General features: G+C 38.7%; 1 protein-coding gene across 1 annotated transcript in view; it reads right to left on the bottom strand.

Moving 5' to 3' along the window:
• LOC136050104 (transmembrane protein 132D-like) overlaps positions 1-16,020 on the bottom strand; it is a 196,576-nt gene that overhangs the window by 144,582 nt on the left and 35,974 nt on the right. The window contains exons 2-3 of the mRNA XM_065738722.1: positions 9,876-9,970; positions 8,584-9,472 (exon numbers count right to left, since the gene is read on the bottom strand). Coding sequence (XP_065594794.1) covers positions 8,584-9,472; positions 9,876-9,970 — 984 coding nt within the window. The remainder of the gene's footprint in view (positions 1-8,583; positions 9,473-9,875; positions 9,971-16,020) is intronic.

The following is a 16,020-nucleotide window of genomic DNA, read 5'->3' as shown; positions in this document are numbered from 1 at the left end:
AAACAGCTTTGGAATATCATGCAGTATCACGCCCTAACTCTACTAGATTATATATAATGATTAGGTAAGAACAGGTGGTGAAAAACAAGACTTTAATTTGAGGATACTGCTTGAGGAACGTGCCAGATCACAAAGTACACAAGTGGGAGGGGAGCTACATCTCAGCACTGCAAATATATAGGTGCCAGTGATGTAGGAGCAGGGCTTCTCTCAAATACAAAACTCATTTTGACAGTCACAAGCTGACACCAAGAGGTATGCACTCCTCAGGCACAGGGCTGCTTTGGCAGCAGCTTTCCTTCATACAGCATTTTGAGCCCCACTTTTTCTGTGCATCTCACAGAAAAAGTGTCTTTGTACTTAGGACCATAGCCACAGGAGAAAGCATTCTGTATTCAAACTTTCATACCCACTTTGGAAGAATGCAGGCAGTTGGTAACAGCAGCTTATCTGTTCACATCTGAGTTCTGCTGAAGTATTTCAGCCCATGGAAGTGAAACAAAATTCCAAAAAATAGCAGTAGTGTCGCTCATTGAAAATCTATACTGTGAAAGGTAAGATGCACTGCATTTCCAGCTCAATCCTCAGCAATTAATTGTTCCAAATGGCTTTAACATCAGCATTCCTACACAGTGCAAATTGGGAACCAGATGGTTCATTTCTGCTTTGTCTTTTTGTTGCTGTTCTCTTGATTCTTTTTATCTTTTACCATTGTTATCAAACGTGATGTTAAACGACTTTGCTGAACTGTTTTTTCTTGGTTTACATGTTTCTTCTTTTGCGTACAAGCTCAGGGACTTGGGAGGGTCAGAAACAGATGGTTGCATCCTTTGTGCATCAACCAGGAAGCATGGCCAGCTCTTCCAACATTTTTTCCTGTGTGGCACGTACAGCACATTAAAAGGATACAAATGTTGGACCACAGGTCGATTCAATGCTAAATTTTGGTTCCTAATGTGATTAGGTATTCACAGAGCACCGATAGTGGCTGAGAATGCTGCATCTCTTGGTTCAGTTCCACAGCAGGAGGAAGAGAAGCTGATCAGAAATCTGTCACTGGCCCACACACAGATTTCTGTGTGTAGTGTGTACCTGTTACCAAACACAATTATGTAGGAGAGCGGGAAAGCAGCTGATAATTACTAGGGTTTACCCACCCATTAGGTTAAGGATTCTGGAAAGTATGTTCATCTGGCATCACATTTGCATTCTGATGGCAGATGGGAGAAACTGGATATCAAATCCATTTGGTTCTCTTTGGGAGCAAGCAGAAAAAAAGTCTATTAAATGAAGAAGAAAGAAAAATTTCCTAGCTATTCCCCATGTATTGTCTGACCTATCTTCAAAACCTGCTAGTGTGTTTAATATATCAAAGAGGGAAGCTGGAAGGCATTCTGGTACAGTGAAAGAGGAAAAATAATCAACTCTGCTCTTGACTTGACACTGGGCAATTCAGCCACACATACCTTTCTTGTTTCAGCTTTCCTGACTTCAAAATAGTCAGATTTTTCTAAGTCTATGAACACAGCTTGTTGCTATAGTTATTGCTGATTTGAACTAGACTGATTTACTACAAGAATTGTATGTTTTTGAGTTTTTGGATCAAATGGATAAATAATTACACATAGGAAAAAAAGTAAGTATATTCTAAGTGGAAGGCAGTGAAGGAGGATGAGATCAGCTTTAAGCAGGCTGATGTTCTATGTGGACCTTCCATTTGATTACTATTTATCAAAGCAGCAGCACTTAGTCCCATATTAAAAGTGCCTGAGAACACTCAGTACAAAAGCTTTGGTAACTCACTCCTCTTGAAATTATTGAGCCACTAGAGTCATAATTATACTGTCATAATGAAGAGAAGGAAAAAAAAAACACTTCTAACAACTACATTCCTGTTGTAAATTGCATTATGAAAGTGGTAATTCCCTGTGAAGTAGGCATTATCATGTCTTACTGCCCATGTCAGTTCATTATGACGCCTTTGCTATCCCAGTGGAGTCTTCACTTAGCAAATGAATGTTTGGGGATGATACTGCCAACTGGGGACTTATTACTTAATTGAATATGGAAACATTTAGGCCATTAGCATACATTTAAAAGTGTTTTATTTCACAGATGTTAATTTATCTTGGGGAATGCCCTTCTTTCTTCCCTTCTCTTTCTCTCTCAGTTTTTCTCTGCAGCTAACTTATTTATTCAGTTGGGTCTTAGGCTGTTCATTTGCTACCCTGTGGCAAATGGTTTCTTATTTTAAAACATTCACGGACTGACATTTGGAGCCTGTTTTCTGAAAAAAACAAACAGCCAAGATCTTCTCATCTTTCCCCACAGCTGAGAAGTGCATTTTTTTTTTCTGAAATACACTCATTTCTTAATGAACTAAAGGTAATGGCTTTCAGAAAAATGCTAGTAATTGTGGAGGTCAGTCTTTCCAGACGAGGACTGATAAAGTCTTCCTCTATAAGGTGCCCCCAGTGACACTTTGGCCTGAAGGCTGAGCATCCTGTCTTCGATCCTCCCTACTCCTCCCGTCCAACCCACCTTTCCTCTCACAGTATCTTCCTTGCAGTGCTGAATCCAACACTCGCCTAAATGCTTTGGCACTTCTAAAAAAGGGTTTTCTGCTTCTCTGGCATCTGTATTAAAGATAGATATGATACTGGAGGAGAGAGAAAGTATTATCACAAAAAAGGGGGGAAAATCTACTGGAATATATGATATGAAAGAGTCAAGTACAATAGCTGCTTTTGCTGAAACTCAGCTGTTAAGTTTATACTGTTGCTTCCAGCAGCTTTGATGTTTATTGCTCTTCAATTGTTCCTCCTTTCTCTTTTAGCACATATCTATAGCTCACCTCCCTCCCCCTTCCACTTAAGCAGTGGAAGGCCTATTTAAATGTCTCTCTGAACTACAGTGATAATGCTGAAAATTGACTTTCTGCATCTAGGTTTGAATCTGTCCACAAACAATTGCTTCAGCCCGTGGAGACAGACATTTTTCTTTTAGTTTTTACAGATTGCTCCAGCCTACAGACTGGCAAAGCAATTACTTTCTCTGCAAAGGCTATGTCACAGGCACATTTTTGAAAGGGTATTTTAACATAGAGGTTTTTCTATTTTACATTGGTAACACAAATCAACATCTATTATAGCATTTCTACTTGCAGAGAAAAAAAGCTTTAATACATAAACGCTTAAAGTTCAGGAAGCAGAGGCAAACACTCCTATCACTTATATATATAAACAAAACTCTAAATATCCCATCCTTTATCAAAAGTCAGAAAATTAATATTATTCTGACAATTACTCTGTAGAAAATGCTATAAAATATATACCCTTAAAAATAACACTAATCCTATGTTTCAGTAAAGAAGCTTCTAGGACCAATCGAGCTACTCATCTCAGTACCTGGTGGTGTTTCTAATATCCTAAAGGCAATACTCCTACTCCATGTGTTGCAAGTCAGTGCTGGTTAGTTTCATCATTTTAGATAAACTGTTACATATCTAGATCAGATGCTATATACACTTCTGATCAATTATTTTGTGTTATGAATATCTATCATAAGCTATTACTATTGATACTCTTTGTGACAGAATTGAATAAATCAGCCAGCATATCAGAAATATTGATTTCATAATAATAGTTCCACTCTCCATTCTTGTAGGACTTGCATACTATGGGATGTAGGCACTGATGAAACAATGTGAGAAGTCAAAATATTTCAATAATTTCAAATAGAAGACTTTTCCTATCCTCATGAAATGCCCTTGTATTCCTCAATGTGCTTTATTTTAAAAAGTATTTTTTAAAATATATATATTAAAAAAAATCCTCACCTGGATGGTACTGAATGGTTTCCTAGCTTGTTAAAGAAAGGGGGAAGAAGTTCATTAATCCAAAGATTAACAAGAAGGTGTTGTTTGTGTTTGGCCACTAAGTTTAACACAAAAAGAATAAGCAGCAAGAAAAATATATGAAGAGCATGCAGGACCCAGCATCCAGCTCCTAACTTGTCAGTAATTACATAGAAAGTATGAGAAACAGGAATGGATGTGTTCATCACAACAACCAGACCTGGCAAAGGGATTCTTGACAGACAGTTGGCAGGCTGATAAAAGACTTGTTTACTTTCATGACACCACACCACAACTGGGATACATCAGACCTAGAAAGAAACTTTGAAAGGGGTTATGGATAAACCTTACTTTAAAAATAGACATCCAAAGACAACAAGAACTCAACACTGTGGGCCTCTGAACTTCCTCAAAGGTGCAAGATTCCCTGTCCCAGAACAACAACGTGAAAGAGTTTCATTCTCAACGAAATGAGAGGCAGATGGGCAGTGACTTTCTGTGAGAGCTGCCCCTGGCTACCTCAGAAAAGTCTTAGGTGTGAAATATATAATCCCCGGTCCTGATAGAACAATGAGAAATCCTTACACAGATCAAACAGCATTAGGGAGAGCATGTGTACAGCAGAACAGAACACGCTCTGTGTGTTATCTCAAAACACAATGTTTGATACTTCTTTATCTGTATTAACACACCTTAAAGTCAGGCTGCTCCCAGTAAACTGCTCTCACCCAAGCCCTTGTTCCTGTTGGCTTTGCTTTATCCGTCACTTGGGAATTGAAGTACATCACAGTGACATCTCCCACTATTAGGTGAAAGTGTGATGGATGACAGGAGCAGCACCTGCAAACAAGGCAGCTCACACATTGTCAGTGCCAATCACACTTACCATCTGTCTTCCATTTATCTAGCACAGACCTGACAGCCTTCTTTCATATTACTTCGTTTCTTACCACAAAGGATCCTTTAATGTTTACTCCATTGAGAAATGAGAAGTTCTATGGGAAGAAAATAAAACTCAAAGACATTCATTCCAGAAATGCTACGTGTATTCCCCAAATCTCATTGTTCCTTGGAAAAACAAAAAACAAACAGCAAGTATTCACCTCCTATCATCAAATTAAGCTGAGTTCTGCTGATGTTTTAGTCTCGCTAAATTAATGAAAATTGTAACAACAACAACAAAATAGTTATCTCTAACTAAACCTCATGGTGAGTTGAAATGCACTTTTTATACCTTCTAAAAATCAGAGACATTCAGCCTATTACTTAAGATGCGTGAATTCTAGAAGCTGCTAATCAGATACAGACTTTCTGGTCTGACAAGGTCACATTGCCAATGGAAACTTCATTTTCCCAGCAGTTCCATCTCTTGGTGAAGAGATTACAGCAATGACTCCCAAAAAGTGACAGGGCAGGAGAAAACGTGCAGCTGGGAGGGCAGGGGCCAATGCCTTCTGTCTTTATCAGGCCAGAGGAGTAGTTAAAAGGGAAGAAAAAGAGTCAGTTGCATATACTGTAGAGAAGATAAGAATTTCAGAATTTTTTTCAAATTCAAATGCAGACAAGGCTGCTTAAGTGACAGAAGAAATCAAAGCTACAGAGGGAAGAGAAAGATGCACATTAGGATTCTTCTCAATCTGGCACAATATGTACATATTCAGGGTTGGGGATAGCATCAGATAGCCCTATAAACCTAAGGCACAGAGAAAAGCCCATCTCATTACACAGTTTTATGTGGCTGGTAACCTTCCTGATCACCACTTATTGCCTGATTGTTTCTACCACTAAAATATGATTTAATTCAGCACTAGAAAAAAAAAAAGAAATTGATTTAGCTTGGAAGAGCATACAAGCAATTTGATAAAATGTCAGTCTTGTTCAAATTTTTTTGCTGTATAAATTGAGTGCTAATGATCTCAGCTCTGCCACCCTCATGTATTTATGCAGCCTTTTTCATGTTTGCTGGCTTGTTATTGATTGCTAGATAAAATGGAAAAAAAATAGAAGTTCATGCAACCTAAACTCCAGAGGCCTTTTAAGACAATTTATCCAGATTATCAATGGATATTGCTTATTCACTACCACAATTTCACACTAGTCACTGTATTCACACAGCTATGGTCAGAAAGAAGGCATTAAAAATACCATAGGCAGACAAGGAACTCTTTACAAAAAGTGACTCCTGAGTTTGGTTTGTAAATGAAGTAGTATCACACACAAAACTTGATCTTTTCTAACAGTATCAGTGTTTTACAAGTTTCCTGTATAACCTTTAGTTCTTTCATAAGAATAATGGTGTTTTATACCTTTTATTTCTTTCTTCCGGAAATCCAGTGATAGATTTTGACAGTGAAGATGAAAGCTATATAAAGGTTAAAATAGTGTGGACCATCCTATAAAATCGGGCATTCCTTGCTGCTAGTGAAGCTAAACTGGGTTTGCTCAAAATGAAAATATTTTCCAATAGCTACTCACTCAGCAGCAGCATCTAAAGAAAATTAAGGCTATAATGCTACGAACATGGAAGAATACAAGAAATAAAGGCAGGGTTCTTTAACTGAAACATAGTTCCATTCTCTTTCACTCAGGAATTTATTTTCCTTATGAATTTTTAACACTGATCAAGAAAATGCATACCTCAAAAGAAAGTTGCTATGGAAAGTTCATAAAGGCACGGGTTGTTTGATTATTTGTTTTGTAAAGGCATTTAACATTGCTTCACTGGGAAGATATTGCTCATTGCTTGTATACAGCACGCCATCTTCAAATACTAGTCTATATCAGCAATGGTAAAATGGCTTCAGAGAGGATAAATGACTTGGCTGAGACCAAAGAGGAAGCAAGTGTGTGATATAAGCTGTGAAATCAGTTTCTGAAGGCTCAGTAATCCAGTATAAGCTCGAAACCTGGGGTTTACTGTAGTATCTTATATTTATTCACCATTTTATCTCCTTCCTTCTCTCTCCCCCATCCACCCAATCAATCTTTATTTTTTCTATTTCAAACAAAAGCTATATATTAGCCCTTATGGTTCAACTCTTTCACAAAATTAAGCAATCTATCCATCTTGCATCCACTACTCTAAATATTTTACTGCACAGAAGAGCAATCTGAGAAGAAAAAAGAGCAAAGGTACCTATTACTTGCCTATATATTTAGTATTTAGCATCCTCCAGAATGATCCCCTTGGAGAATGTTTCCCAATATAATTATTTTGAAACAAAGAATTTTCAGTAGAGCATTTTTTTTAACTTGTGGTTGTTTTGCATTACTGTTGCTTCTTTTTTGAGCTTTACATCCTATATTTTCCATCTGTTCAAGTCATGATTTCCAGTCCAATGGAGCAAAAGCAATGGTAAAAGCATTTTGCCAGCAGCCCTTGGACTTGCTTTATGAATACAGTTGCCAAGTCTTGCTGCCACTCAGGCTAGGACTCCTAAATATAAGAGGCAGTTTCAAAATAAAGATTAATACTAGCACAATTTTCTTATAAAAGTTATATTATGGGGAAAAATCCTTGCTTTCCTTTATGAGGGAGATCAGCACCATAAAAGACCAAGTAGATGCAGCATGTTCTCACACTATTGATATTTGCAGCATAGGAGCAGTAACCATAAAGACCAATATCCATCACCATGTATACATCATGCCCAAGAAGCTGAAGTGTATTGCAGCTGCAGGCGGAGGACACAGCACAGAGCAGTCACTAACACCGGGCTGGAGAAGGCCTCTTTCTGAGGCAAGTCTGTGAGCCTTTGGGAACCTTGGCACCAATGCACATTTCCAGAACAAATACTCAGGACATGGCAGTCCATCTCAGAAACCACAGAACAACACTGATGGAGCTGCCATGCCACACTTGTAAGGGATGAAAGAATGAAATCAGCCCTACGCCCACCATTCTTCCATGGTACTCTCAGATACAGAGCAGTGCTGGCACACACAGCCTCAGAACTGAAAAGACAACCAGGCAATCATTTGCACAACTGTTCTTAGTTTACCACAGTATAGCTTGATAGTCTTTGTTCTTGGATTTTTCTGGACATGTTTGTTCTTGGATAATATCAGCAGTTACAGTGAACTTCCCAGTAACATCCCAAATCTTGGAAAGTAAGTCAGTGTGGCACTTTGAGTACACTTTCAAAGTTATACTCAAAACAAACCCAAAAACAGCCACCACTACCCAGGACTCAGATATTTTTCATTTCCAGACTTGGTCTTTCTATATCATAATAAGCACCCTTGAGTTTCCAAAGTATAAAGGAGACAAGTCTTCAACAAGCTCTGGGGAGGTGTTTAAGCACATAAATCCTGCTTAGATGTCTATTTTTTGCTCAATTCTTAAAAATACTTCTGTGGATTTGAGCTTTACTAATCTTAACATGAGTTCAATGAGAGATTAGGAGCACCACAAAACTCAGTTCAGGAGAATTTACATATTATCTCCTATTAGCACACATATGGGTCCCAGGTCTACTAATGTAATTTTTGTAAGTGGTATTCTAAAGCTTTTTGTTGAAGTTGTCCTTTCACTCTGAAAGAGATCGCATTTCAGCAATTCATACAATATTAGACTGAACAGTACACAAAAAATCATGTCAACCATCTGCAATTCAGTTTCTACAGGGAAGTAATTGAAGAATTTCGAGGAAATTCACCCATGAGAAAGTGACTTCCCATATCAAGAGTAGAAAAAACAATAGTACGGAAGAAAAAAATAGCCTTACCTCAGTGTGAATTGATCTTCAGTTGAATTTTTAGCAATTGATACAAGGAAAGTCAAGATGTCACCTTGCTTGACAGTCTTTGGTGCATACCAAATGGCAATATTATTATCCAACCTCATTTCATTTAAGGAAGGGACAGCATGTGTCTGGTAAAGGAAAACACTTCCAATCCTCTGCAAGGGAGGTCCCGACTCATCAATGTCATTGCGCCCTGGTCGGATCCCATTACTTTTCCTAACATCCTCCTTGGTGCATTCCCCTTTCTCATCTCCTGGTTGTATGGCATAGTACAGCTCCACAGGACTCCCTTCAGAATGCTCTGTTGGTTTCTTACGGCCAGCAACAACGGTGGGGGGGTTAAACCAGCCTGGCAGCAGTTCCAGCTCTGCCACACACAGCCCCAGGTCCCCCTTCAGCCTGCAGCTGCCTCTGACTTCCCGTGTCTCTCGGAAGGCAAACACCCGCAGGCAGGGCAGCCTCTCTGTCTTGCTATAGTCATCCCAATCTCTGCCCACAATGTAGAACAGGACCTGGACTTTGGGCTTGCTGGGATAGATTTTGTCACTCATTATGAAGGCCTTAAGTTTCCAATTAAATGAGAACTTGTTGGTAGATCCAAATGGATTTGAAGACAACATTAAGTCCTGGGGCACTACTTGTTCAATGGAGAAAGGTCCATAGCTGGCATTTAGCACAGGTGGCCTCTTGGATTTGTAGATGAGAAATGACTCCACTCGCGACTGCAAGCTAGAATTCCTCATGATATCCTGGTTGGCTTCCTTAAGAAAGAAGGAAACATCTGCATTGTGGATACGATATGTCACAGGCAAGTAAGTTGGCAGTAAAGAAAATCTCTGTATGCTTTCCAGGATCCCTCGACTCTCAGTCACTGTTGAAAGGAAAGGAGAGTTTAAAAGATCAAATCTTCAAATCATACTGTGACATAACCTACCTGACTTTAACAGAGGCTTGACAATGCTGTAGGTGGTACTAACAGCAATAATAAGCATCATCAACTCATGCAGAAGTAGCCTAGGTAAATGGTGATTTATCCAGCTTGCTTGGAAACAGTAGGGTTTGCTATATTCTATATGACAGATAGATAAAAAGAAGGTAAAGGTTTACTCATGGCTAAGGTCACATCTTCGCTTGCAGAATCGGAGAATAAAATTACTCAGTCAGCAATTACAACTTAAGATCACTGCACAAGCACATTTAAAAAGAGATTTGATCAATACAGCAAACTACAACTACACAGGAAATCAGCACCATGATTTTAAATCAAGTACTACATGTGGACCACTCAGACTCCACTTCAGCAGTCTTTCCAGCAGTGTCAAGCAACGCACGGTCATTAAGTGACTTTCCGCACAAGGCTGAATTTCTCCTGAAGAACAGTTAGCACAATACACAAAAGCTCTGTTACAATACTCTGGTACTACAAGATTTCAAAAGGAGTTCTATTTGCACCCTATTTATGGCCCCTTCTATTTAACTGCATTTATGAAAAAGGGTGGGTATGTTTTCCTCCAGTAAATAACTATCAAGCCTCATATCACTGCTGTTGCCCAACCTCACATTGTTCCTTAATACAAATGCATTATCTGTAGGTTGTACACCACTGCACATGGAAAGAATATTTTCAATGACATTGAGCCTCTCACTGTGAGGCATCTATTTTAACTGTGCCACCAAGCAATTACCTGAGGCAGGCTATCATATTAAAGAATCAACTCTCCATTCTTTCTCAGAACTGTCAGTCCCAAAGAGCAAAGACGTACACTGTTAAAAAATACAGATGTAAATACAATACGACCTTCCCTGTTTGAACATCTGACCTTCATGCTTATGTCTTCAAATCTAATTCTGCTATAAATTGCATTATTTTTTCCACAGTAAATTCAGATCTGTAACCTTATTCAGAGAAACAACAGAGTTTACACAGATGACATCCAGAGGCAACCCAATTTCCCGAGGTCTATTCCACAGATGCTTTATTAGAACTTATTATTCATTTGGCATCTGACCTAAATATTTATTGCTTAGTTAGGAAGTGCAGTGGCCTAATCTGATGACAGCTCTTCCTAACCACCAATCTCCCATTTATGAGCTGCAGTTCACTGTAAAAAGGCTCAAACAGGCTTGACTAACACTTGTTACCTTCAGATCCTATTGAAAGGTATTCTTTGGGGACTGATTTTAGACTGCAAGCATTCACTGAAAACAAACTGGAAAACGTTTCTCAGAGCAAAAAACATCTTCTCCACCCGTGGGGAGAATGACTCAAAAGGGAAAATTGCCTTTGCAGGAAATGAAGGCAGAGGGATCCGTGCTGCTGCTCCCCATTTCCAATGCACCTCCACAACAAAGCAGTCAGTGCAGGAGATCCCGCTCAGATATGAACAGGAATATTAGGTAATGTTGGAATTTAGAGAAAGTTGCACCCAAAGCTTTTCTGCTTCTAAAAGTAAACCACAGCAATCCCTTGGATGCAAAACCACCCCTTACTCTAGCCTTAGTCTTTGTATAATCTGGCTTCCACTTTCTCCAACATTCCAGTGAGTGAGAGCAGCTAAAGTTTTTGAAGACCCTCTCCTATACAATCCCCCAAGAAAGATCTAACAACTCTAAGTGGCTTTGGTAGTACTTGGAGTTGCAGGGATGCATCTCTCCTATCCAGCCCTAAGGCAGATCTGTTCTGCAGTTGTACTTCCTCAGATCACGCAGCCCATAACATCATTTCTCCATCTGATGTCCCATTTATAAATTCCGTGCTCATTTTGTCCTCCTCCCAACAGCTTGGCAAAGCACCATTAAACACAGTGAGGCATCAAGGAGGCAAATTAGAGGAAAAAAGCTCAGGGTATTCAATTTTTTATTTCCCTTATTTTGATTGCAGCTCCCTCCCTTGCATTCCACAGGGAGAAGTACATTATTTTTATATTAAAACTAACAGAGTGTTTCGCCTCATAATTTTTTAATCATTTATTTTAAAGCTTAATTACCTAAGGGATTAAAAAATCTTCCTTCTATATTCCCCATCTCCACAGGACAGTGTTCCTCAGAGTCTGTAAATCAGTGACTATTCAGAACAGAAGAACTGCTTAATAAAAAAGGGAACGGTCCCACCAGATCGAGAAGGGTCCATTGGCTTTTAAACTCTTGGGCAATGACAGACTGGTCTGCTCACGGCAGCACTTCTCCCTACCAGCAAGCTGTCACTGTGCACTGAATTTATATTCATGCTGGAAGCTGACAGCAGCTTTCCAAACAGCCAAAGGCCAAACATTCAAACAGTTTTACACTTTATCTAGGAAGAGTTATAATCAGCACAAACAGAAAAAAATACTCAAAAGCTACACTGAGTTCTGATGTACCATCTGGATTTTGACCATGAGAGTTTATTAAGGATGCTGAAGGATAGGAAATTAAACACAAAAAACTACCGAAGTCCTTAATTGCAACCATGGCAAATTCTGTACAAATTATGCATGTTTGCAGTAAAAAGGAAAAATTGCAATTACAATTTTGTATGTTTTTGGATGAGACCCAGCATAACATTGGAGATTCAAAATTTTCAGTTACACCATCAATCCTAAATATTACATCAAATCTACAACATCATAATTACAATTCCAGGGGGATAACCCCAGGAAAAATATAAAGAACAATGGTACCAGATCGAAAAAACCTTCAAGAAGTTCAGTCCATCTGTAGTAGGATGTATTCCCAGCATTCAGATACAGTCCACACAACTTTGAATTCATTAGTTGTGGCAAGCTATAAGATCAGTTTATCTTTAGTTGAGACATTATAAGGGAAAAGAGACTCTTCCAGGTGACTACAGCAGGCAATGCTGGGTCCTGAGGGACTGCTGTTGCTCAGCATTAATGAACTAAAGGGACTGACCCTGCCCTGGAATGCATGATTTCACTGAGAGCTCTGCTGAAGAATACCTACCAGACTTGTGGACCAGTGTTGTACCAACATTCTGATCCTAGATGACCCTCAACAGTTTGAAACAAGACAATACAACCCAAACCTGATGCTGTGCTTAAGCCAGGAGTTATTATTTCTCAACCCCTTAAAACTACATCTGTATTTGATCGCTCATGCTGTGAAGAGTTTGTTGAGGTTTTCAATCAGTGGCCACCAGGGATGAGATGCTGTAGGAGGATGGTTTTCTTTTCTTTCTCTTTAGCAAATCTTCCCTGACAGACACTGTTTAAAAAGTACTTGTCATTGATGGAAGAGCCAAAATCTTTGCAGGTCAGTGAATTTTAAAAAATCCAAGGAAATAGCAGCATATTCAGTCTTCTCCCACACAGCCAAGGCTTGCACATGTGATATATCCCTGAACACGACACTGTAAACATGCTGCATTTACCCTCCAAGAGTTCAGACTGCTTCCTTGATTAGGCTATTAAATTCATACTGCAGTCTGGATAAAAAATCTTAAATCTTTATTTCTTTAATATCATGTAACAGCAGCTTTCAGTCAATGACAAAAACACTATTCATAGCTCAGTTTTACTGCAATGTTATTGACCATGGCTTTGGAAAATTGAAGAAATCTGACAGACCACTAACTCCATTCTGTATTGCCAGATCCTTGGGATTTCATTGCCCTAGCACTTACTTTATTTCCAAACTGTTAAATCCATGACCATACAACATTTATGATAAATAAAACACTCTTCCAATCAATTATATAATATTACTATTTACAAAAAATAATTGCTTTTTTCTTATGACTGAAGGGAATAACTTCTTAGGAAAATTGCCTTACCAGCTGCAGGATCAGACTGGTAATAAAAATATATGAAGTCTGCTGCTCTATCTCTGAGATTGAGACAGGTGGTTCTTTCCAGTTCAGAAAGAAATTTTACTTTTTAGTTACTTTTGGACATTGAATCTTCTGAACATATTTCCTCTCCTACATTTGTAATGCCTTGGACTTTTATCTTTGCAAAAGATCTAATACTTCACAATGCTACAGGTTTGGGGCAGAGAGCGAAGCCAGCAGGACTAAGGTGGGGATCTTCTCTCTCTGCTCAGCACTGTTAAGAGTACACCTCAAGTACCATATTCAGATTTGGGTCCCTCACTGTATTTATCAGACTCATCAAATATGATTATTGGTCAGAAAAGTTCTTTTTGACAACAGCTGTACAGTGTGATGACAATATTTTCTTGGAGTATATCATTTTACTGAAGTTTGTGGAAACTTTTGTAACTTTATCATTGATATCTAGACAGACTACATCCCTTCATTTAATAGGCAACAGATGAATAATCCTGAAGTTATTTTGTTATTCACATTGACAGACAGATAAAAAAAATTCAAACAGAAAGGCCCACAGAGGAACACGCACAGCTTTATATTACCAAGCGATACAAAAATGATCAGAGAAAAATCACATAACAAAGGAAAGTTCCCACCTGAAAAGGCAGCAAAGTAAGAATCACAGAGAAAAATATTGAGATGAAAGGATATGACATTTTCACACAAGATCTGATGTCAGCCTAAACATGAAAGGGCAAAGCAGTGATGGACACCACAAAGTTTACAATAAGGAAGAAAAAATGTACAGTCACGTTAACTACTGAGGAAGGAATGACTAAGAAACTTTCCTGTAGTTCCAAATGCAAAATATCAATAATCACACAGAGGGTTGTCCCCAATCCATCAGCTGCATGTGATACAAGGAACAAAAGGACACGAGATGTAAGATGAATCACTCTGTTGCATGTTGATTACAGCGAACTCACTGGTCCACCTTGACACACATATCAGCTCATGGCCTTCTCTGTGACCCTGATGCATTTAATAAGCCATGAAATGACAGAATCTCTTTAATGATTTAGTGCAAGTCTAGGTGCTATACACCAACAGCCCCAGCACCCGACTGGTGAAAAAACTAGAGACAAAGAGCTGTAGTGCCTAACATTTCTAAGGGTTTCTGAGGTTCTGACCAGAGTTTGCAATGGCAATTGTTTGTCTCCCTTTCCCTCCCTTCCTATGACACTACTTACAGAAGAAATGAAATCTTTAAAGATTTAAAGAACAACCACAAAACACAATAAGATTAAAACTTAAAAGGCTGATATTCTTGCCAGAATTATTGGGATTTGAATTAGTATATTTCCAGTGTTCAGGAATTGGTAAAAACGGAGTTAGGTGGTAGGGGAATATGGAGTGCCAGAAATCCAACATCAACAGTCAAATTCCCATGACATAGAGAGGAATAGAGGACTGCACATAGACCAGCCTTCCACTGCTTCAGTGGATTATCAAGACAACCAAAAGTATTTGAGTCAACCTCAAACACGTGCAAAATTTGCACTTCATTTTCTGCAGTGATACTAGTGACTGTGTGAGGCACTGCAGTTCTGCTAACAGGATGATATCACTGAAAGGAAACAAATTCTGTGCATTGAGTTAACAACTATCCTAGCAAAAATAATTGGCCAGTTTCTGCTGCCGACCTTTTGAGACAAGCCATGACTGTATGCCCTAATCCAATCTCAGCAGAACGTGAACTGCAGCACAGAAGTGTTTGTGGCTACTGGCTGATCATTCTCCTGCTCTCTTAAAGGTGCTGGAGCCATCAGTTTTCTTAAAAGAGAGGAAATTTAAAATATGTTTTGTATTTATTAATCCGTATTAGGTCTCTACATATTGCTGAAGGCTCTGTGTCGAACGTTGGCTTTGCAAAGCCAACAACTAAAGTGTTGATTGTCTATTGCTACATTCACTAATGATTGAAAACATTTAAAGTCTTACTTAAATATCATTCTGCTGGCATGTGCAGTATCTATCCATGAACACTAATAAAACTAGTGACATTTCACTAAATACATACCTATTTCATATTCACTAGAGAAATTGCAACTTAGCTTGAGCGTGTCCTCAGAAGGAAGTGAAGATATTGAAGAAACTTGTTCCTGAGAAGTCTAGAAATCTGAGAGCAATTAGGTATGTTGAGTATATGATTGTTTATACACAAATTTACTCACACAAGAGTAGATACAACAGTCTGACTTACGTAGCAAGTTCATCCCTGACACATTCCTGTTTTTCACTTTGTCAACTAAGCAAGGAGCTAACATCCCTCTCCCCCTCTCAAAAAAAAAAAGAAAAAAAAAAAGATTGGAATAGTCTTTTCATAGCTCCAAAGTATTTTTCTCCCAAACTCCAAAGGCCACAACCTCACCTAGTATTCATTTAACCAAATCTAGGGAAAGTTCTTTGCTCATGCAAATCTCCAAAGTCCTATTCAGAAACTGATTCCACCTTTTAAAATCCTCTTCTAAATAGGTATCAGAAGGAAGGAAAAGCAGTTTGTAGAGAAACTGATGAGGATACAAACGCTACAGCATTTGACACTCCATAAACACCTAAAAATAGAAAGATAAAGTAGAACTTTTTCCTTT

This window comes from Cyrtonyx montezumae, unplaced genomic scaffold (assembly GCF_038088225.1).
Source record: "Cyrtonyx montezumae isolate F1298 unplaced genomic scaffold, pur_monq_1.0 scaffold_23, whole genome shotgun sequence".
Classification (NCBI taxonomy): domain Eukaryota; kingdom Metazoa; phylum Chordata; class Aves; order Galliformes; family Odontophoridae; genus Cyrtonyx; species Cyrtonyx montezumae.
Note: the sequence above shows the minus strand (reverse complement) of the source record. Positions and strands in the feature narration are given on the sequence as shown.